Here is a 23,822-nt window from a genome sequence, read left to right on the forward strand (position 1 = left end):
ATATTATTGAACAAATAGGGCAGGAAATGACTTTCCTTATTTAAGAATGACTAAACAGAAAAACGAAAAGGAAAAAAAAAAGCATGGTCAAATCAAAGATTATTTAAAACAAAAATGAAAGGAAACACTTTGCCACAAAATGGCATTGAAGTAGGAAAGGAAAGGACTAACAGTGCAGGAAATGTAAGGATTTTGGTTTTTAGGTTGCTTTCTGTACATACAGACTTACAAATAGGTTACAGCTCAAAACTTAATTTTGCAGTTAGTTTTCTCATGGTAATATTGTTATAAATAGTGGTTAGATTCCCTAGCTATCCCTCTAAAGTCTGTTTAACTAGTAAGTATATATTGGTTATATAAATGTAATATATACCGTTATAAGCAACTAAACAGAAAAGCACTGAAAATCATTAAAACCAATCTTGACTATATTGAATGCTGTTGGTTGTGGGAAATTATGTTTAATTAAAGCTCAGTAAGGGTGTTTTTATAGATATCATATAAGATTTTAGAAAATGATGGCACTGGTTTCCCCGTGATAAAATGAAATTTAAAATATATGTTCTATTGTTTACCTGACAGAAGGATATTATTACCATCAGCTTTGTTCTGATTAGCCTGACATGATTCTAGCGAGGACAGCGGTTTACAACAGTAATGAAGTGATGGAGGGCTAAAGAGTGATATAAAGATAGTCTCACAAAGTAACCAGGCACAAGTAAGTAGAAAGCAAGAAACGTAGACAATGTTAAAAAGCATTGTGTATACATGAGAAAGACTGCCAGAGAAAGAAATAATGGAGTTCTGCATGATGAAAAAGAAAGAAATCTCACAGTAGGTATATTCCAGAGGAGTAGGGAGCCATTGGAAGAACTATTAGGCCAGAAGAACACTGCATCACTCAGAGGTGGTGACACTAGGCCAGAGCAGGAATCCGTGTTTATCTTTGCATATTTGTATATGAGACTGTGTGTTGTTGAGGACGAAGAAAGGGGTAAAAAATTCAATCCATAAAAGCACTGCACTTGGATATTTAAACTTGGGTTTGTATGCATGAGGGCATTTGATGCTCATTTAATTAACTGTTAGCTATTAATATTAACTACTAATACAACAGAAAATACATACAAATACATACAATGGCTTATCAACTATATAGGTACAATGGAACTCCATTACAAGACTCTGAAACATAGGGATTTTTAAAATTGCACTGTTTGTCTTCCATGGATGAATAGAGGATATGCCTAAGACCCACTGCTAGGTACTGTCACTACAAAAGAAATGTGACATTGTCCCCTTTCATCAAGTGGCTTACAATAGGCTTTCAGAAGACTAATGACTTCATATTTCTGCAGTGTAATAAATTATTTGTTTTTTGAACAAAATCTGCTTGCTCATGTAAGCAGTGCCCTGCTAACAAACAAGTTTTTTATTTTAAACTCAAAGGGAGAGAAAACATTCTTCCTCCTATTTTGAGCTAAAGGCTCTACTAGAATACCTGGCAGGTGCTGAGATTTGTCATGGCTATTCTATTACATTCCTAAGTTCTATCATCATCACTGCTTCCCTCCTGGGGAAGATTGTATAAGTCACGTCAGACACTCACCACAGACTGACCCTCGCACTAGTCTCCTTAGATGAGGTCTCTCTGGGAGGTAGCGGTATTTGCATCCAAATATACTGAGGTTTGATGTGTGGTCTCCAAAGAAACGGAGCTGGCGGTATCTCTCCCCACATCGATAACAAAAATTAGTGTTACATTGTGAACAGGTCATATGGTCACACCCTTCCGTTCTCTGGATGTGGATCTGTACCAGCGAAAGAGCGAAAGAAAAAAAAGGTTACTAAATTTTTTATAAAGTAGAACCTGGCAAATGTATGGAATAACAGTTACTAGTTTCACCAAAATAAAAGCCTTACAAAGCATTCCTGAGGCTGTAAGTTTGCTTATTATCATGCTCTCCCAGGCCACCTTTGTATCAAACATTTTAAACATGTGTAAAGCTCAATAACATTTCAGGTGCTCAAGCTGTTGACTTATTTTGAATAATACAGATATAAACAAACACATCCCAAAGAAAACTCACTTATCTTTCCAGACATGTATCGAACTCAATGATTAGGAGGCAATTTAAAATGCTGTGAAGGTGAGAAATGCAAATCAAAACTACAAGGAGGTATCACCTCACACCAGTTAGAATGGGCATCATCAGAAAATCTACAAACAACAAATGCTGGAGAGGGTGTGGAGAAAAGGGAACCCTCCTGCACTGTTGGTGGGAATGTAAATTGATACAGCCACTATGGAGAACAGTATGGAGGTTCCTTAAAAAACTAAAAATAGAACTACCATACGACCCAGCAATCCCACTCCTGGGCATATACCCAGAAAAAACCATAATTCAAAAAGACACATGCACCCCAATCTTCATTGCAGCACTATTTACAACAGCCAGGTCATGGAAGCAACCTAAATGCCCATTGACAGACAAATGGACAAAGAACTTGTGGTACATATACAAAATGGAATATTACTCAGCCATAAAAAAGGAACAAAATTGGGTCATTTGTAGAGACATGGATGGACCTAGAGACTGTCATACAGAGTGAAGTAAGTCAGAAAGAGAAAAACAAATATCATATATTAATGCATATATGTGGAATCTATAAAAAATAGTACAGGTGAACCAGTTTGCAAGGCAGAAATAGAGACACAGATGTAGAGAACAAACGTATGGACACCAAGGGGGGAAAGCCGGGGGGGGTGGTTGGTGGTGGTGGTCGCATGAATTGGGAGATTGGGATGGACATATATACCCTAGTATGTATAAAATAGATAACTAATAAGAACCTGCTGTATAAAAAAATTAATAAAATTCAAATTAAAAAAATGCTGTGAAGGTATGTTTTGTTGATGCTATGATCAGCAAGAACGAGGTGGCTTGGGGAATAAGAAGAGATGAAGAGGATTCCTTAAAAGAAAGGATTATGTAAAATTTTTGTAAATAAATGTCAAGGAAAAGAAATCCTGTTGTGGAAGGAAATGATAGCAGGTGTAAGTGTATTTGCAGTACCATTTTAGTTTCCAGCTCTAATTTCATTTGCAAATGCTTGTACAGGACTGTGTATACAATGCTACCTGTGCAACTAAGCACCTCCCTCTGTTGTTGCTGTCAAGTTACAGGTAAGTACGGAGGTTACTTCTTATCTCCCAAGCTACAATTTAGATGATATTACTTACATGAGAATAAAAATGTGATAATATACATACAGTGACTAAAACATTTTGGGGGCACATATTGAGTCAGATCAGTATAATATTGGTTCCATCTATCCCTTCCCCTTCACCCACCTAAAAATGTGAGAAACTAAATACCAGGGCAATGCAACTGACACTCCCTGATTGCCAGGTGATCTCCTTTCTCACTTCTTCAATTGGGTGATTCTTAGGCTGATGCTAGACTAGAGTACCTTCCTGGGTAGGTGAGGGCTAGCTTGTGGTTAAGGGCATATAAGCATCTGTGGTCAAGGGTAACTACCAATCAATATTTGGTCAGTAGAAGCAAAATTTGTTTTTTCTGCTATTGGCCACCTCATCTTTTTCAATTACGTTGAATTCTTTTACCTGACAGTCCAGTGAGAGTCGACCCAGGTTTTGTTGGGCCTGAAGGTTATCTAATTGGGGGGGCCCTCTTAAAGGAGAAGCATGTAAATTACAAATGCAAATTAGATACAAGGCCTAAGGAGACCTGAGCAGGTGAAGGTCTCTGCAGTTTGAGTTCTTTAGCTTCCTGGTAATTTCTCCCTTAGTCTCCCCATTGCACCTGTTTCTATGAATGATTCTGAAGAAAAATTCCTATGACCACATCCATTTAGCACAGCAGATGGCATTAAGGAATGAGGTAGGCTAAGGCCCTACTGAAACTTTGAACTATTTCTCATCCTTTAAACTACCTGAGCACTAGGAGAAAACGTGTTCAGAGACAGCAGCTGAGCACCCAAAATAAAGGCTACTTAATCATATGCTCAACTTTTTGACTGTATACTGTAATTGCTCTTAATATGGAGGTAATTAAAGCTTAACAGATTTCCTGGCCACATAGCATAGTGTTGTATGTGACCTGTAAAGGGAAAAGGACTAATATTTGTTTAGAGCCTACTAAATGCCAAGCACTGTACCTAGCTTAGCGCCTTTAAGCCTCATGACCACACCATGAGACTGGCATGCTTATTCATAACCAGAGCTCAGAAAAGTAATCTGCTTGAATGAATGGAGAAAGTATTTTGATTCTTGTCTGTTTCTTTATTATGCTAAGCAGCCTCTTATTATAAACTTTAAGATAAAACCAGAGGGTCAATTGTATTCTTTGCTAACTGACAGAGTAGTCATGTCTGCCCTTCTGTACGAGTCATGTTCGAGTCTTTCTGCTTGTTTTAGCCGCTCTCTGGGCCAGTTCACATTCTTCCTTTAAAATAATGTCAAAAATTTTTCTGACAAGAAACTTGCTCTAATAAGTTAAACTTGTCACTGACAGTTCATTTGCCTCAAAATTTCACACATCATTTTTACTGTCATTTTATATCTGCTTGTAATATTGTTTCATTGTGTTCTAAAATCTTTACATGATACACTTATTGTTTCATTTAAATAGTGAAGACTGCAATTTTTAGCCTCTTTTAACAGTCTTTCCTCATTTCTAAAATAATATTTGAAACACAGCAGGCAACTAAAATACTGTTAGTCCAAAAATATTTCTGCACAAGAAGTGATAAATTCTAAGTTCTGACAATACTCTACAGGAACCTTGTATGTTGCAGGATTATATAGTTCTATAGATTAATTTGAATATTTTACTCACATAATGTCGATGATTTAATCATGAAAATGGTTTCATAATTTCCAACTATCAAGTACACAGTGCTTCCTTTAATACTATTGCAAATATATATTGATTATGTATGACTATTTTATAACTTCATGCTAAAAGAGAAATGAACTGACATAATGCAAGTTAACTTGTAACAGAAGACATTACTTTTCACATTTGCTAAGAAGCAAGTTGTAATTTTGAACTCCTAACACCCAGAGGCTAATAAATTTCATATGATAAACGACTTCCCTGAATATATCTTTAAAGGTCACACTTTGACAATGCCATTTTTGTTCTTAAAACATAGAGCCTTAAAAAGTAGGTTTAAATTACATTTATGTAAAGTCCATTTTATTTCTCAGTGAAGCTTTAAAAGTTTTAATTATAGCTTCAAAACATTCATCAGATTAGCTCTGCTAAAAAACATACCAATCACCCAAGTGGCTGTAATTCAGCATCAAAATTCTGTTCTGGGGCTTCCCTGGTGGTGCAGTGGTTAAGAGTCCGCCTGCCGATGCAGGGGACGTGGGTTCATGCCCCGGTCCGGGAAGATCCCACATGCCGCGGAGCGGCTGGGCCCGTGAGCCATGGCTGCTGAGCCTGCGCGTCCGGAGCCTGTGCTCCGCAACGGGAGAGGCCACAACAGTGAGAGGCCCGCGTGCCGCAACAACAACAACAAAATTCTTACTTAAGGGATGGAGACAGAGTAAGACAAATGAGATATCTCTAACCCATTAAACTGACTACCCATAAGCCACAAACATCATATGATTTGTTATCACTAACAGGGTTTCTTCTCTCCATCTATACCAAATAAGGATGGCTGATATGTAAGGAGTTGAATATTTAAGCACTAAATGTCGCTTACATAGCTCTACATTTACGAGCCATGAGATAAAATGTTCAGGATATGCTAGATATCTCTTTAATATGAGATTGATATTAACTCCACATAGTGGTAGACAGAAATGACAGCACGGATCGTTTTTGGGCCTATGACATTATTTATAGTACATATCAACACCTGTAATAAGAGAGTAATCAATATATGTATCTGCCCTCTTCAAGTTGTTTACATTTAGTTTAATAAAATGCCCACAAATTATCTTAAAAAGTAGAACTAGACCATTTAGGGGGAAGATGGCGGAAGAGTAAGACGCGAAGATCACCTTCCTCCCCACAGATACACCAGAAATACATCTACACGTGGAACAACTCCTACAGAACACCTACTGAACGCTGGCAGAAGACCTCAGACCTCCCAAAAGGCAAGAAACCCCCCACGTACCTGGGTAGGACAAAAGAAAAAAGAATAAACAGAGACAAAAGAATAGGGACGGGACCTGCACCAGTGGGAGGGAGCTGTGAAGCAGGAAATGTTTCCACGCACTAAGAAGCCCCTTCGCGGGCGGAGACTGCGGGTGGCAGACAGGGGAAGCTTCGGAACCGCGGAGGAGAGCACAGCAACAGGGGTGCGGAGGGCAAAGCAGGGAGATTCCCGCACAGAGGATCGGTGCCGACCAGCACTCACCAGCCCGAGAGGCTCGTCTGCTCACCCGCCGGGGCCGGCGGGGCTGGGAGCTGAGGCTCCGGCTTCGGTCGGAGCGCAGGGAGAGGACTGGGGTTGGCGGCATGAACACAGCCTACAGGGGGTTAGTGCACCATGGCTAGCCGGGAGGGAGTCCGGGGAAAAGTCTGGACCTGCCGAAGAGGCAAGAGACTTTTTCTTCCTTCTTTGTTTCCTGGTGCGTGAGGAGAGGGGATTAAGAGCGCTGCTTAAAGGAGCTCCAGAGACGGGCGCAAGCCGCGGCTAACAGCGCAGACCCCACAGACAGGCATGAGACACTAAGGCTGCTGCTGCCGCCACCAAGAAGCCTGTGTGCGCAGGTCACTATCCACACCCCCCTTCCGGGGAGCCTGTGCAGCTCGCCACTGCCAGGGTCCCGGGATCCAGGGACAACTTCCCTGGGAGAACACACAGCGCGCCTCAGGCTGGTGCAACGTCAGTTGGCCTCTGCCGCTGCAGGCTCGCCCCGCGCTCTGTGCCTCTCCCTCCCCCCAGCCTGAGTGAGCCAGAGCCCCTGAATCAGCGGCTCCTTTAACCCCGTCCTGTCTGAGCAAGAACAGACGCCCTCCGGCGACCTACACGCAGAGGCGGGGCCAAATCCAAAGCTGAGCCCCTGGGAGCTCTGAGAACAAAGAAGAGAAAGGGAAATCTCTCCCAGCAGCCTCAGAAGCAGCGGATTAAAGCTCCACAATCAACTTGATGTACCTGCATCTGTGGAATACATGAATAGACAACAATCATCCCAAATTAAGGAGGTGGACTTTGAGAGCAAGATTTATAATTTTTTCACCTTTTCCTCTTCTTGTGAGTGTGTATGTGTATGCTTCTGTGTGAGATTTTGTCTGTATAGCTTTGCTTCCACCATTTGTCCTAGGGTTCTATCTGTCCATTTTTTTTCTTTTTCTTCTTTTATTAAAAATTTTTTTCTTAATAATTATTTTTTATTTTAATAACTTTATTTTATTTTCTTACTTTATTTTATTTTATCTCCTTTCTTTCTTTCTTTCTTTCTTTCTTTCTTTCTTTCTTTCTTTCTTTCTTTCCTTCCTTCCCTCCTCCCTCCCTCCTTTCTTTCTTTCTCTCTCTCTTTCTTTCCTTCTTTCTTTCTTTCTACTTTTTCTCCCTTTTATTCTGAGCCATGTGGATGAAAGCCTCTTGGCGCTGCAGCCAGGAGTCAGTGCTGTGCCTCTGAGGTGGGAGAGCCAACTTCAGGACACTGGTCCACAAGAGACCTCCCAGCTCCACATAATATCAAACGGCGAAAATCTCCCAGAGATCTCCATCTCAACACCAGCACCCAGCTTCACTCAACGACCAGCAAGCTACAGTGCTGGACATCCTATGCCAAACAACTAGAAAGACAGGAACACAACCCCACCCATTAGCAGAGAGGCTGCCTAAAATCATAATAAGGCCACAGACACCCCAAAACACACCACCAGACGTGGACCTGCCCACCAGAAAGACAAGATCCAGCCTCATCCACCAGAACACAGGCACTAGTCCCCTCCACCAGGAAGCCTACACAGCCCACTGAACCAACTTTAGCCACTGGGGGCAGACACCAAAAACAGGAACTACGAACCTGTAGCCTACAAAAAGGAGACCCCAAACACAGTAAGGTAAGCAAAATGAGAAGAAAGAAAAACACACAGCAAATGAAGGAGCAAGATAAAAACCCATCAGACCTAACAAATGAAGAGGAAATAGGCAGTCTACCTGAAAAAGAATTCAGAATAATGATAGTAAAGATGATCCAAAATCTTGGAAATACAATAGACAAAATGCAAGAAACATTTAACAAGGACCTAGAAGAACTAAAGATGAAACAAGCAACGATGAACAACACAATAAATAAAATTAAAAACACACTAGATGGGATCAATAGCAGAATGACTGAGGCAGCAGAACGGATAAGTGACCTGGAAGATAAAATAACTACTGCAGAGCAGAATAAAGAAAAGAATGAAGAGAACTGAGGACAGTCTCAGAGACCTCTGGGAAAACATTAAACGCACCAACATTCAAATTATAGGGGTTCCAGAAGAAGAAGAGAAAAAGAAAGGGACTGAGAAAATATTTGAAGAGATTATAGTTGAAAACTTCCCCAATATGGGAAAGGAAATAGTTAATCAAGTCCAGGAAGCACAGAGAATCCCATACAGGATAAATCCAAGGAGAAATACGCCAAGACACATATTAATCAAACTGTCAAAAATTAAATACAAAGAAAGCATATTAAAAGCAGCAAGGGAAAAACAACAAATAACACACAAGGGAATCCCCATAAGGTTAACAGCTGATCTTTCAGCAGAAACTCTGCAAGCCAGAAGGGACTGGCAGGACATATTTAAAGTGATGAAGGAGAAAAACCTGCAACCAAGATTACTCTACCCAGCAAGGATCGCATTCAGATTTGATGGAGAAATTAAAACCTTTACAGACAAGCAAAAGCTGAGAGAGTTCAGCACCACCAAACCAGCTTTACAGCAACTGCTAAAGGAACTTCTCTAGGCAAGAAACACGAGAAGGAAAGACCTACAATAATGAACCCAAAACAATTAAGAAAATGGGAATAGGAACATACATATCAATAATTACCTTAAATGTAAATGGACTAAATGCTCCCACCAAAAGACACAGATTGGCTGAATGGATACAAAAACAAGACCCATATATGCTGTCTACAAGAGACCCACTTCAGACCTAGAGACACATACAGACTGAAAGTAAGGGGATGGAAAAAGATATTCCATGCAAATGGAAACCAAAAGAAAGCTGGAGTAGCAATTCTCATATCAGACAAAATAGATTTTAAAATAAAGGCTATTAGAAGGGACAAAGAAGGACACTACATAATGATCAAGGGACCAATCCAAGAAGAAGATATAACAATTGTAAATATTTATGCACCCAACATAGGAGCACCTCAGTACATAAGGCAAATACTAACAGCCATAAAAGGGGAAAACAACAGTAACACATTCATAGTAGGGGACTTTAACACCCCACTTTCACCAATGGACAGATCATCCAAAAGGAAAATAAATAAGGAAACACAAGCTTTAAATGATACATTAAACAAGATGGACTTAATTGATATGTATAAGACATTCCATCCAAAAACAACAGAATACACATTTTTCTCAAGTGCTCTTGGAACATTCTCCAGGATAGATCATATCTTGGGTCACAAATCAAGCCTTGGTAAATTTAAGAAAATCGAAATTGTATCAGGTATCTTTTCCGACCACAATGCTATGAAACTAGATATCAATTACAGGAAAAGATCTGTAAAAAATACAAACACATGGAGGCTAAACAATACACTACTTAATAACGAAGTGGTCACTGAAGAAATCAACAAGGAAATCAAAAAATACCTAGAGACAAATGACAATGGAGACACGACGACCCAAAACCTATGGGATGCGGCAAAAACAGTTCTAAGAAGGAAGTTTATAGCAATACAATCCTACCTTAAGAAACAGGAAACATCTTGACTAAACAACGTAACCTTGCACCTAAAGCAATTAGAGAAAGAAGAACAAAAAACCCCCAAAGTTAGCAGAAGGAAAGAAATCAGATCAGAAATAAATGAAAAAGAAATGAAGGAAACAATAGCAAAGATCAATAAAACTAAAAGCTGGTTCTTTGAGAAGATAAACAAAATTGATAAACCATTAGCCAGACTCATCAAGAAAAAAAGGGAGAAGACTCAAATCAATAAAATTAGAAATGAAAAAGGAGAAGTAACAACTGACACTGCAGAAATACAAAAGATCATGAGAGATTACTACAAGCCACTCTATGCCAATAATATGGACAACCTGGAAGAAACAAGACAAATTCTTAGAAACGCACAACCTGCCAAGACTGAACCAGGAAGAAATAGAAAATATGAACAGACCAATCACAAGCACTGAAATTAAAACTGTGATTAAAAATCTTCCAACAAACAAAAGCCCAGGACCAGATGGCTTCACAGGCGAATTCTATCAAACATTTAGAGAAGAGCTAACACCTATCCTTCTCAAACTCTTCCAAAATATAGCAGAGGGAGGAACACTCCCAACCTCATTCTACCAGGCCACCATCACCCTGATACCAAAACCAGACAAAGATGTCACAAAGAAAGAAAACTGCAGGCCAATATGATTGATGAACATAGATGCAAAAATCCTCAACAAAATACTAGCAAACAGAATCCAACAGCACATTAAAAGGATCATACACCATGATCAAGTGGGGATTATTCCAGGAATGCAAGGATTCTTCAATATACGCAAATCAATCAACGTGATACACCATATTAACAAATTGAAGGAGAAAAACCATATGATCATCTCAATAGATGCAGAGAAAGCTTTCGACAAAATTCAGCACCCATTTATGATAAAAACCCTGCAGAAAGTAGGCATCGAGGGAACCTTCCTCAACATAATAAAGGCCATATATGACAGCCTCAGCCAACATCGTCCTCAATGGTGAAAAACTGAAAGCATTTCCACTAAGATCAGGAACAAGACAAGGTTGCCCACTCTCACCACTCTTATTCAACATAGTTTTGGAAGTTTTAGCCACAGTAATCAGAGAAGAAAAGGAAATAAAAGGAATCCAAATCGGAAAAGAAGAAGTAAAGCTGTCACTGTTTGCAGATGACATGATACTATACATAGAGGATCCTAAAGATGCTACCAGAAAACTACTAGAGCTAATCAATGAATTTGGTAAAGTAGCAGGATACAAAATTAATGCACAGAAATCTCTGACATTCCTATACACTAATGATGAAAAATCTGAAAGTGAAATCAAGAAAACACTCCCATTTACCACTGCAACAAAAAGAATAAAATATCTAGGAATAAACCTACCTAAGGAGACGAAAGACCTGTATGCAGAAAATTATAAGACACTGATGAAAGAAATTAAAGATGATACAAATAGATGGAGAGTTATACCATGTTCTTGGATTGGAAGAATCAACATTGTGAAAATGACTCTACTACCCAAAGAAATCAACAGATTCAGTGCAATCCCTATCAAACTACCACTGGCATTTTTCACAGAACTAGAACAAAAAATTTCACAATTTGTATGGAAACACAAAAGACCCCAAATAGCCAAAGCAATCTTGAGAACGAAAAACGGAGCTGGAGGAATCAGGCTCCCTGACTTCAGACTATACTACAAAGCTACAGTAATCAAGACAGTACGGTACCGGCACAAAAACAGAAAGATAGATCAATGGAACAGGATAGAAAGCCCAGAGATAAACCCACGCACATATGGTCACCTTATCTTTGATAAAGGAGGGAGGAATGTACAGTGGAGAAAGGACAGCCTCTTCAATAAGTGGTGCTGGGAAAGCTGGACAGGTACCTGTTAAAGTATGAGATTAGATCACTCCGTAACACTATACACAAAAATAATCTCAAAATGGATTAAAGACCTAAATGTAAGGCCAGAAACTATCAACCTCTTAGAGGGAAACATAGGCAGAATACTCTATGACATATGTCACAGCAAGATCCTTTTTGACCCACCTCCTAGAGAAATGGAAATAAAAACAAAAATAAACAAATGGGACCTAATGAAACTTCAAAGCTTTTGCACAGCAGAGGAAACCATAAACAAGACCAAAAGCAACCCTCAGAATGGGAGAAAAATATTTGCAAATGAAGCAACTGACAAAGGATTAATCTCCAAAATTTATAAGTAGCTCATGCAGCTCAATAACAAAAAAACAAACAACCCAATCCAAAAATGGGCAGAAGACCTAAATAGACAGTTCTCCAAAAAAGATATACGGACTGCCAACAAACACATGAAAGAATGCTCAATATCATTAATCATTAGAGAAATGCAAATCAAAACTACAATGAGATATCATCTCACACCAATCAGAATTGCCATCATCAAAAAATCTAGAAACAATAAATGCTGGAGAGGGTGTGGAGAAAAGGGAACACTCCTGCACTGCTCGTGGGAATGTGAATTGGTTCAGCCACTATGGAGAACAGTATGGAGGTTCCTTAAAAAACTACAAATAGAACTACCATATGACCCAGCAATCCCACTACTGGGCATATACCCTGAGAAAAACATAATTTAAAAAGAGTCATGTACCAAAATGTTCACTGCAGCTCTATTTACAATAGCACGGAGATGGAAACAACCTAAGTGTCCATCATCAGATGAATGGATAAAGAAGATGTGGCACATATATACAATGGAATATTACTCAGCCATAAAAAGAAACGAAATTGAGCTATTTGTAATGAGGTAGATGGACCTAGAGTCTGTCATACAGAATGAAGTAAGTTAGAAAGTGAAAGAGAAATACCATATGCTAACACATATATATGGAATTTAAGAAAAAAAATGTCATGAAGAACCTAGGGGTAAGACAGGAATAAAGACACAGACCTACTAGAGAATGGACTTGAGGATATGGGGAGGGGGAAGGGTAAGCTGTGAGAAAGCGAGAGAGTGGCATAGACATATATACACTACCAAACGTAAAATAGATACTAGTGGGAAGCAGCTGCATAGCACAGGGAGATCAGCTCGGTGCTTTGTGACCACCTAGAGGTGTGGGATAGGGAGGGTGGGAGGAAGGGAGATGCAAGAGGGAAGAGATATGGGAACATATGTATATATGTAACTGATTCACTTCGTTATAAAGCAGAAACTAACACACCATTGTAAAGCAATTATACTCCAATAAAGATGTAAAAAACAAAATTAAAAAAAAATAAAACTAGAATTCAGCTTTCTATTTTCATACAGATTCTACTTAATTATAAGGTGGAAGAATAACAATAAATGAACTGCTACATATCCAACCTATTTTATAACTAAATTAGTACACATCTGCCCACAAGTATTTATCTCCACTTTCACCAAGAATTGAAGGCTTATTTTATTCTTTAAGCAGGAAATGATAAGTAAATTAACTGTTATGTATTATTGTTCCCAACAAATAATTTACTCTGTATAAAATTATTTTAATATATGTATTTGCCTCAATGGCTTTGATATGGGGGGAATTAGTTAGAAGCAATAATTATGAGGCAAGTTTTAAAAAATCCCATGAGTAACTCTCAGTTCCTTACTTATCTCACTATACCAATTTTCCATAACACAGGGATTTTTTTTAACATCTTTATTGCAGTATAATTGCTTTACAATGTATGTTAGTTTCTGCTGTATAACAAAGTGAATCATCTATACGTATACATATATCTCCATATCCCTCCCTCTTGCATCTCCCTCTCACCCTCGCTATCCCACCCCTCTAGGTGATCACAAAGCACTGAGCTGATCTCCTTGTGCTATGCGGCTGCTTCCCACTAGCTATCTATTTTACATTTGGTAGTGTATATATGTCCATGCCACTCTCTCACTTCGTCCCAGCTTACCCTTCCCCCTCCCCATGTCCTCAAGTCGGATTCTCTACGTCTTCATCTTTATTCCTGTCTTGCCCCTAGGCTCTTCAACACAGGGATTTTTAAAAAGCAAACATCTACACAAAGCCTTCAAAGACCTCATTAAAAATATGAACCTAGAATTGTTGTCCAATTACAAAATAATTAATATATGGGGGTAAAAATGAAAAATTCCAGAGATGCTAAGACTCCTCTGTTCCTTTTCTGGTGCCATGACTTAAGGAACCACTTCATTAAGTGAATGCGCAAGTCAAGAAAAGACAGTGTTACCACATACCAAAAAAGTTGTAAGAAATCTCAGCAAAAGAGCTGAAAAGCAATCAGTCCAATTTAGAACAGGAAGTCAGCTGGTTTCAAGAACATCTTCAAAAAAATAACAATGGAATATACACCAAGCAATAAAATTCCTGAGGAGCTAAATATTAAATAACATGAGAAATAAAGTGGTATTTCTATTCCCAATAAGGAAGAAAGAAAAACAGTAAGGACTTTCAGGAAAAACAAAACAAAATGAAAGGCATGTAAGTTCCAAATATGAGGCGTAACAAACTACAGCATGATTAAGTAATTGACAGTGAGCAAAGATGCAAAAGGCATTTTTCCTAGAAGTTGTGATCTCATGGAAAAGGAAATGTAATCTTTGCTCCATAATTATATGTTCTTGATTATGTAAATACCCAATTGGTTTTCCCATTTTAGAATTATCCTTTAGAAATAACAGAAGTATTAAATATTATATTAGAATAGAATGTGAATGTTATTAAATTTGACAATATAAAAACAAAGTTACAGCTTACAGAAAATGGGAAATAGAGAAGTGGAAAGAGTTGTAGGAGGGCTAGATCCTCATATATCACCTAAAATTGTTAGACTATTGAACCAAGATTAGAGTATATTATTTAAAGGTAAAAGATAATCAAAAGAAGAGCTAAAATAATAATTACCAAAAATTAGAAGGAGAAGAAAGGGAAGGGATAGATAAGCAGAATGAATCCTCATCTTCATGTCAAACATGGTGGCCTCTATTATGGTAAACTATATTGCAAAAAATATATAAGATGATTTCAAAATCATTTGGTGTCTCCTGCTATGTTAGCTTTTTAAAGCCAATACTCTAATTGTCCTCCAATGTCCTGGTTTTCTTAGTTATAGGAAATTTTGTACATATTTCAGTCTCATGATTGATTTATGATGACAAATTCTTTGAAGAAGTGTAGAATACTGTCAGATTCTCATTCCTCACGGTAGAGTGTACTACAAATTAGCCCCTAATTTTCTTCCTTCTTCTTTACCGTACTTCCCTTAGCCCCACACCCCATGTTCTCAGAAATCTCCAGGTGTCAGTTTTCCCCTCCTTCCCGTTCATCTTTCCCCTTTCCCCTCTGTGACTGCACGACTTAGCCAGCTAATAGCTCAGGTGTCTCCCCATCCTAATAAATCCTTCCTTTAATTCCACATGACCTTCTAGCCTATGATTACTCCCACCCTTCCATTTTAACCAAGCTTCTTAAAAGAATATTTTCACTGCTTTTCTTACTCACCTCTGAATTCTTCCTCAGTTGACAGCAACCCCATGTTACTGCAGTCAAATGTTCTACTGCTGAGCTATATACCGACAACCCCATGTTACTGAAACATCCAGATCAACTGTCTTTCTCCGGGAAACATTCATTCATTCACTCAATAAATATTTATTTGTCCATTGATAAAACCTGACATGGCTTCTGCCATTAAGGAGATTTTAGTCTAAGCTGTAGATAGACATAATCAATTCTGCAAATAAATAGACACTCATAAGCTATGAAGGAAAAGGATAAGGTATGAAGAGAATACTTAAGAAGCTTGATCTGGTCTAAGGGTCAGAAGAGGCTCCTCTAAGGAAGTGTCAGTTGATCTGAGAAATGAAGAATAAGTTAAGTTCACCCGTTAAGAAGACTTGGATGTAGGGAGACCATTCCCAGCACAGCATATTCAAGGCACTGTATCCATGAAATGAGAAGCAAGCTGTACTTGCTTGAGTATTTCTCACTCTCTATTTTCAAACTCTTTAATTATATGTCTCTGCTCAAACCCTCTCCCAGTTGATAAGATCTGAAAGGGCCCAGATCATGTACATCTTGTTTGTTATTTTATTAAAGGGAGGTGCACTGATCCTGTCACATAGCATGTTCTCAATAAATATTAAGAGAACAAATGAGTATTATCCATGACCCTCTAATTGCCAAATCCAATGAACGTGTTTTTAATTCTTATCTTATTGTATCTCTCAGTGTCATTTAATCAGTTGACCACTACTTCCTTCTGACCTTCGATATACTCTTGCTTCAGTGACACCTTTTTTCCAAGGGCTCCTCTTACCTCTCTTAGGTTCCTATTTCTTCATTTATCTTTTTTTTTAACATCTTTATTAGAGTATAATTGCTTTACAATGGTTAGTTTCTGCTTTATAACAAAGTGAATCAGTTATACATATACATATATTCCCATATCTCCTCCCTCTTGCATCTCCCTCCCACCCTCCCTATCCCACCCCTCTAGGTGGTCAGAAAGCACCGAGCTGATCTCCCTGTGCTATGCGGCTGCTTCCCACTAGCTACCTATTTTACATTTGGTAGTGTATATATGTCCACACCACTCTCTCACTTCATCCCACTTACCCTTCCCCCTCCCCGTGTCCTCAAGTCCATTCTCTACGTCTGCGTCCTTATTCTTGTCCTGCCCCTAGGTTCTTCAGAAGCATTTTTTTTTATTCCATATATATGTGTTAGCATACGGTATTTGTTTTTCTCTCTCTGACTTACTTTACTCTGTATGACAGACTCTAGGTCTGTCCACCTCACTACAAATAACTCAATTTCGTTTCTTCACTTACCTCTTAATCCCATCCATGAATCACCACTTTGCACATACTCTTTGGGTGATCTCTTCCATACTCAAATGGCTTCAACTTCCCTCCACTGGATCTCATTTCCTAATTTCCACTGCAGACCTGGCTCCTGAGCTGCAGAGTCATGTAGCAACTGATTGGGGGTCATATGCACCTGTATGCCTTTCAGCCATTTCAAAGTCAAATAAGCAAAACCAAACTCATAACCATTCCAAGGCTCCCTAGCCCAACAACAAGAAAACTCCATCTTCATGATTTTATCACAGTTTATGGTATCACCATCTATTTAGATACTCAAGCTAAATACCCTGTTGTTATCCTCTTCTCACTTCTCACCTCCAGCCACTGAACAAAATCAGACAGTTTTAGCCACAAGATACTTATCGAATACTTCTCTTCTCCAGCCTTTGACCATTACCTTAGCTCATACAATCACCATTTCCTTCTAGATGCCTACAACCACCTTCATATAATCAACAGCAACCAACCTAAAATATAAATTGGTTACCACCATTCCCTTGTTTATAACTTTTCAGTCTGGAGGATGAAATCCAAGTTTCTTAACATTGCATGCAAAGCCCAGGCTTCTGTTTGTTTCTACAGCCCCACCTCTCACCACTTCCTTCTGTGAACCCTACTCTAAGGGAACCACAAAGTACTTGTGGCTCTGGTACACAGCACTCATTTCCTGGCTCTGTGCCCTGTCTTTTAAGAGTAATACTCCCACTCCTGGATACCTTTCATCATGCCAAATCCACCCAACAATCCTCAACAACCTAGCTCTCCCTGCTTTCCCCGAGATGAACGGAGATGTCCCCTTTACCATGAACTCTCTTATAATACTCTACGCAAAGCCCTGCTGAAGTGCAACAGTGTTTTATCGTCTTCCGTGTAACCACTGCATCTCCCCTTCTGTGGGTTTCAAGAGAAAAAGGACCATGCTGTACAGAGCACACAATGGATTCTCACTACAAGTACATATAAGGAGGAAAGAAAAATGACATTCATTCATTCAACCATTTTCTGTTTAGTACTAAACAGTGCCCAGAACTGCTCTAAAGGCACAAGGTACCTCAAGGATCAAAACAGATTAATATCCCCGCTCTCATGATGCAAAATATATCCACTATTTTAAATAGTGATAAGCAATATGGAGCTATGGAAAAAAATAAAGCCTATAAGGAGCATACTACCTATTGAGGTAGGGGAAAGTGATTACTGAGAAGCTGAATTTTGCTCAAAGACATGAAGGGAGAGAGCTGGGTGTGTAGATATCTGGGGAAAGAATATTTCAAAGGGTAGAGCAGGCATGGACATCCTGAGAAGGAAACATGCCTCATGGTTTTTTTTTTTTTTTTTTGCGGTACGCGGGCCTCTCACTGTTGTGGCCTCTCCCGTTGCGGAGCACAGGCTCCAGACGCGCAGGCTCAGCAGCCATGGCTCACGGGCCCAGCCTCTCCGCGGCATGCAGGATCTTCCCGGACCGGGGCACGAACCCATGTCCCCTGCATCGGCAGGCGGACTCTCAACCACTGCGCCACCAGGGAAGCCCATGCTTCATGTTTTTAAAGCACAGCCAGGAGGGCAGTGTGGCTGGAGGAGGGTGAAGGAAGTAGGAGATGAGGTCGGAGGAATAATGGGTTGTGGGCGTGAGCAGAGTGTGATGGGGCACATGGTCACTGTAGGGACTAGCTTTTGCTTTGTGTGAGATGGGAGCCATGGAGGATTTTGAGCAGAGGGGTACGTAATCTGCCTTAGGTTTAGCAGTCTTGTTCTGGCTGCTGGGCTGCTGGGTTAGGAACATTGTGAAGAGTAAGAATCCAGTCAGGAGGCTATTGCAAAAATCTTAGAGGGAGAAAGATGATGATGTCCTGTACCAGATTAGTGACAGCAAGGGTGCTGAGATGTTGTCAAATTCCACATACATTTCGATGGTACAATCTACAAAAGTTAATGACTGACAGTATGTGTGGGTGTGAGAGAAAGAGGTCAAATTCTTGACTTGAGCAGCTAGAAGGTTGCAGTTGCCATTTACTGAGATGGAGAAACTATGAGAAAGCCCATCTTGGGGACAGGAGAGTGCACTGTGCTGGAGAAGCTCACTAAGGCAAATGAAGACATTGCTTAGGAATTTGGATATAGACCTTTTCTCATAGTTCTCCAAACTTTGTTGATCTGCCTACTGATTGCTGCTACCAGCAAAACTTGTATCCTGTTTGGAATTCTAAGTTGAGTTTGCTGCAGAAAGAAAAAGCAATTCTTAAAGCGTGAAATCAAATGAAAAGAAAAATAAATGAACCATCTTAGAAAGCTTTAGATCCTTTAGCAAAACTGGCCCCATCGGTATCCAAATGGAAAATGGGCAGATTTTTACTCAATTATTCCCTGTCTACACAGCTCATTGGCCTTCATTCCTCTCAGAAGCCCTCATCTCTAACAGGGGCTCTCCACAGGGTCTCTCAGGCCCCTGGAGATGCTTCAGAATTTCTTTGGTAGGGGAATGTTCAGTTGTCATAAAGGTGGCTGATACTGGCATTTCGGGCTGTTCTTCAATGTTTGGGACATCCCACACAGAAGAGATTTAGGTTCCACCCACACAATTTTCTGACACACTAGACATTCATATAGGTGAAAATCTGTTTATAAATATCTGAACATGTTACCTAGTTTCATTTTATATATAAACGCAAAATAATGTTTGTATGGTTTTACTAGATAATTTTTTAGTTACTGTATAACTACGGTGTAAACTGAGAAAGAGTGATTGTATTCAGAATCTAACTTCATTTGATATATAAGCCCCAAAGAGGTATGTATGATTTTTTTTTTAATTTTTTTTTTTTTTTTTTTGCGGTACGCGGGCCTCTCACTGTTGTGGCCTCTCCCGTTGCGGAGCACAGGCTTCGGACGCGCAGGCTCAGTGGCCATGGCTCACGGGCCCAGCCGCTCCACGGCATGTGGGATCTTCCCGGACCGGGGCACGAACCCGTGTCCCCTGCATCGGCAGGCGGACTCCCAACCACTGCGCCACCAGGGAAGCCCCTGTATGATTTTAATATATCTTGAATTTTCTAGCAATAAATTTGTATACATTCATATGTACATATGCATACATATATACACACATATATATATACATATACACTAATTTTGTCCTCATTTTAAAATGTCAGATAAAAACGATAGCTATTGATAATATTTAGGCTTCACTTCATGGTTTCTTAAATCCAAATTTATGCATTTTAAATGGGTTCAAAAATCTGCTACTTTTTGTCTTTTAATGTCATGGTACCTGAACATTTACATGTTGAAATACATATTATTTCGTTATATTTGCACTTATTTTTATTCTATATTACGAGGACAATATATTGATTTTTAATGAAATGTTATATGTACTCACATTATACATTTAATCTCAGACAGTAAACAAATATTGAAGTTATTAGTCATAAAAATGGGGCATTGGATGAAATACAGTTTATATCCTGTAAAACATTTGTCACCAAACAATCAGGCTCTTCTCACAACTAAGGTCTAGGTTTTGGCACTTCAAGAAAACAGTAGCAGTGATAACCGCTGCTTCAAATTTAGTGATTTCAAGCAATCTGGAGAGTTAAAGTGGGTAATTAGCGGTCAAGGAGAAGCTATTTTATTTTCTGCAACGGGCACTATTTAAAAGCAGTCACCAGCTGCTGAACATACTTTTGCAGCGATGTGTGAAGTGCTAGAGAATTGCAGGATTATCTATAAAATCCAACATTAATACCCTAAGTTCTTTCCTCAGTAACCATAGCCTCTATAGCTATAGCTCAGATATAAGAGCCCACAGACAGGGTTAGTGCTAATTTGATGTGAACAGGAGCAAATTAATCTTTTCTCTGAATCAATACATTTTTGCCAAAAGCATCCTATTACAGGATTTAAGAGAATAAAATATCTGAAAGGAAATATTTTGACAAGCAAATGCCTTTAATTCCAAATTCTCAATAAATTATGAATATAATGTACTTTCCCCTGCCTGCCTTTTGGTTCAGTTACTTAACCTCTCTGAAACTGTTTCTATATCTTTAAGTGGTGGTAATTACCCCTTTCTCACAACTTTCCTTTGAGATTTAAATGAGACAACAAATGTAACTCACATACTATTGAACCTATCATTTTATTATTACTGTGAAACACCTTAAAGTTTTATCAAAAGGCATTTAATAGTTAAGATTTGGAGGGCACACTGGAATTTAGCATCTTAGTATCACATCTGAGGATCTGATGAGATAATATGCGTGTAAAACTGCAATGGAGAGTAATATGTAGTAAATATCAGTACATGTAGATAGTATTGCCATTATTATTACTGTGCTAACACTACAAAGAAAGACAGAGCGTTGTACAAAGGCATTTTTATGAATAAAATAAAGCTGGCATATTAGAACTCAGCACTCCCTGCTCATATCTTGGCATTTCTTAAAAAAAAAAAAAAAAGTGACTGTCCTGCCTCCTAAAAATAGGATATATGTTGACCTTGGAATAAAATAAATGACTTAATTACCCTTAATTCATAAATCACATTACTTATATATTAGCCTATGAAAATGTATAACTTCCTAATTAATTATCCCTATTCAATGTTTTGTAAAATGTCCTAACTAGAGATATGTTATTACTTATATAAGAGAAAAATTAAAGTGGTCAGCTGCATGTCATCTAGTTGGCTATGACTATATTTGTACCACATTATATAAATGTTTACATAAGTATTTCTCTTATCTGACATTAAGGAAGAAGGTAGTTTGGGGTAGGGATGTTTGAGGAATTCCCCTTTAATTTTCCAAATTATGAAAAGCTAACCATTTTGAGAAATATTAACACCAACTTTGCTTTAGTAAGCCCAGTATTCTTAGAAACATTGAACTTTTACCTGAGGAAGGAAAAAGAAAATGTAATAGTCAAATCCTTAGAGATTGCAGAGGCAAACAGAGATGTGTAAGCAGCTCCAGAAAGCTGTGATGTTAGAGTCCTTCTGTTCTCTTGTTAGGTTTTACTTATTTTTACTCATGAAGTATTTCCAACATTTAAGATTTAAAGATGATAGTATAACAGACATGCATGGATTTACCACTGATATTTAATAATGTTAACATATTACAATATTTCTTTCAGAAATATTTTTGAAGAGATAAATTTTTCTTTATATACTGCCTTTTTTATAAAATTGTTTCTTAACTTTAACTTCCTGCTGGCTTTAAACTGGCTCGCCTCAAATTACTGGGTAAAAGGGCCTGAAGGTGTGTCCAGCTCTCTTTTGAAAGTACGTATGTTAAAAAAATATACTCAGAGGGCAGAAATCTGGCCTTTGTCGAGTTTTGAATGTTAAAACCCCATTTTAAAAAACATTTTAAATAGAAAAACATGATACAGCTAAAAGATAAAACCTGGTTAACTAACACTAATTGACTAGTATTAAACCTTTTGAGGAACAATCAGAAGATTGGATCATTAACCATTCTTACAGCATTCTCATTCACATTCCTGAAGGTTCATGATTGTTTTTATCTTTAATGATGCTTATTATAATATTAGACAATAATATTAGAGATTTCTAATTCTTCTAAAATCTAAAATTGTTCAGGCCTTTAGAATCATCCAGCTGGGGTTTATTTTGACCTAACACACATTTATTAATAAACTAAAATAAATAATAAAAAGACTTTCGGGGAGTTCCCTGGTGGCCTACTGGTTAGGATTACGGGCTTTCACTGCTGTGGCCAAGGTTCAATCCCTGATTGGGGAACTGAGATCCTGCAAGCCGCACAGTGCTGCCAAATAAAAAAAAATGACTTTTTATAAAGTATGTGTTGAACAATAAAATTATAGGTGGTCGCCATTTTCTGGAAAAAAGGAAATGATAAAATAATTTCTTTGTTTTTTACTTTTAATTTAGTTAGTGGGGTATTACTGTACCATTTAAAGAACTATCAATGTATACTTTGGAATAGTTTAAGTATTTCAGGCTTTCAAATGATAATATATATTAAAAAAAATTGCACTTAATATTGTTTCCAAAATTTTTTATGAACAATTTAAATCTAAAGTATACAAATGAAATTGCTTACAACTGCTTACTTATTTGTTTTGTATTGTATAATCTCATGTTTGTTAATTTTTAGGTGTGCATCTCACTTTTCACTTTCTTTGACAATTTTTTTTCTTATTAACTCAGAGTTTAGTATCTAATCTGTGCTATAAGACACAAGTCTCAAGTGAATTTTTGCATAAAACTGAACAAATATTCTAATACCTCCAACAAAATTTAAATCTATTTGCTTTAAATTTAATTTAAAATTATCATGAACTAGATTTAGTCTTGTGGTAACTATTTTCCAGAGAGACATTTTAAAATTAGCATATATTTCTGGTAGGTTAAGAATTTATACAAAATAGAAGACACATTTTTAAGATAAAAATTGGTGTCTCACAAGTGACTGAAGAATACTATGAATTAAGGAAGCAATGAGACTCAAAAAAAATGGCTAAGAAAAGTTGATCTTACTATGCTACTATTAATTTTTCATAAAAATGTCCTATAAATAAATGACTTCCATAAATGCTTGTATATTTTTACACTAGTATTAAAAAAACACACTTATGAATAAGTATCTTGATTGTATATGGGAGAAAAAATGTTTTAATACTCATTCTGATTATCTGCCAAAATTCAATTATAAATAATAATTTTGATTTCTCAGCATAAGTCAAATCTCTTCATAATATTATACCATCTATTAAACTGATCCTTCCACTTGAGATAAAGATAAAAACTCATTACAGGATAAATAATAATTATAAGCTAATGAAAGAAAAGTTGGTTTATTTGGAATACTCATTGAAATAATGAATTGATTATCAAACCTTGTATGGATGGGAAAATTTTACAAAAGCTTAATCATTTAACACTCACCAGTACACACACAGAAGTTTCTTAAAAAAATTAGCAGCTACAAGATTAGGGAGCTCAGAAAAGAGCTCTTATATATATTAATTTA

The 23,822-nt window shown here is 37.9% G+C and overlaps 1 protein-coding gene across 1 annotated transcript in view; it reads right to left on the bottom strand.

Moving 5' to 3' along the window:
- RNF217 (ring finger protein 217) overlaps positions 1 to 23,822 on the bottom strand; it is a 131,773-nt gene that overhangs the window by 9,292 nt on the left and 98,659 nt on the right. Inside the window, exon 4 of the mRNA XM_082856108.1 lies at positions 1,610 to 1,811. Within this exon, the coding sequence (XP_082712234.1) occupies positions 1,610 to 1,811 (202 nt within the window). The remainder of the gene's footprint in view (positions 1 to 1,609; positions 1,812 to 23,822) is intronic.

The sequence above is a fragment of the Leucopleurus acutus genome (assembly GCF_964270905.1).
Source record: "Leucopleurus acutus genome assembly, chromosome: 15".
Taxonomy (NCBI): domain Eukaryota; kingdom Metazoa; phylum Chordata; class Mammalia; order Artiodactyla; family Delphinidae; genus Leucopleurus; species Leucopleurus acutus.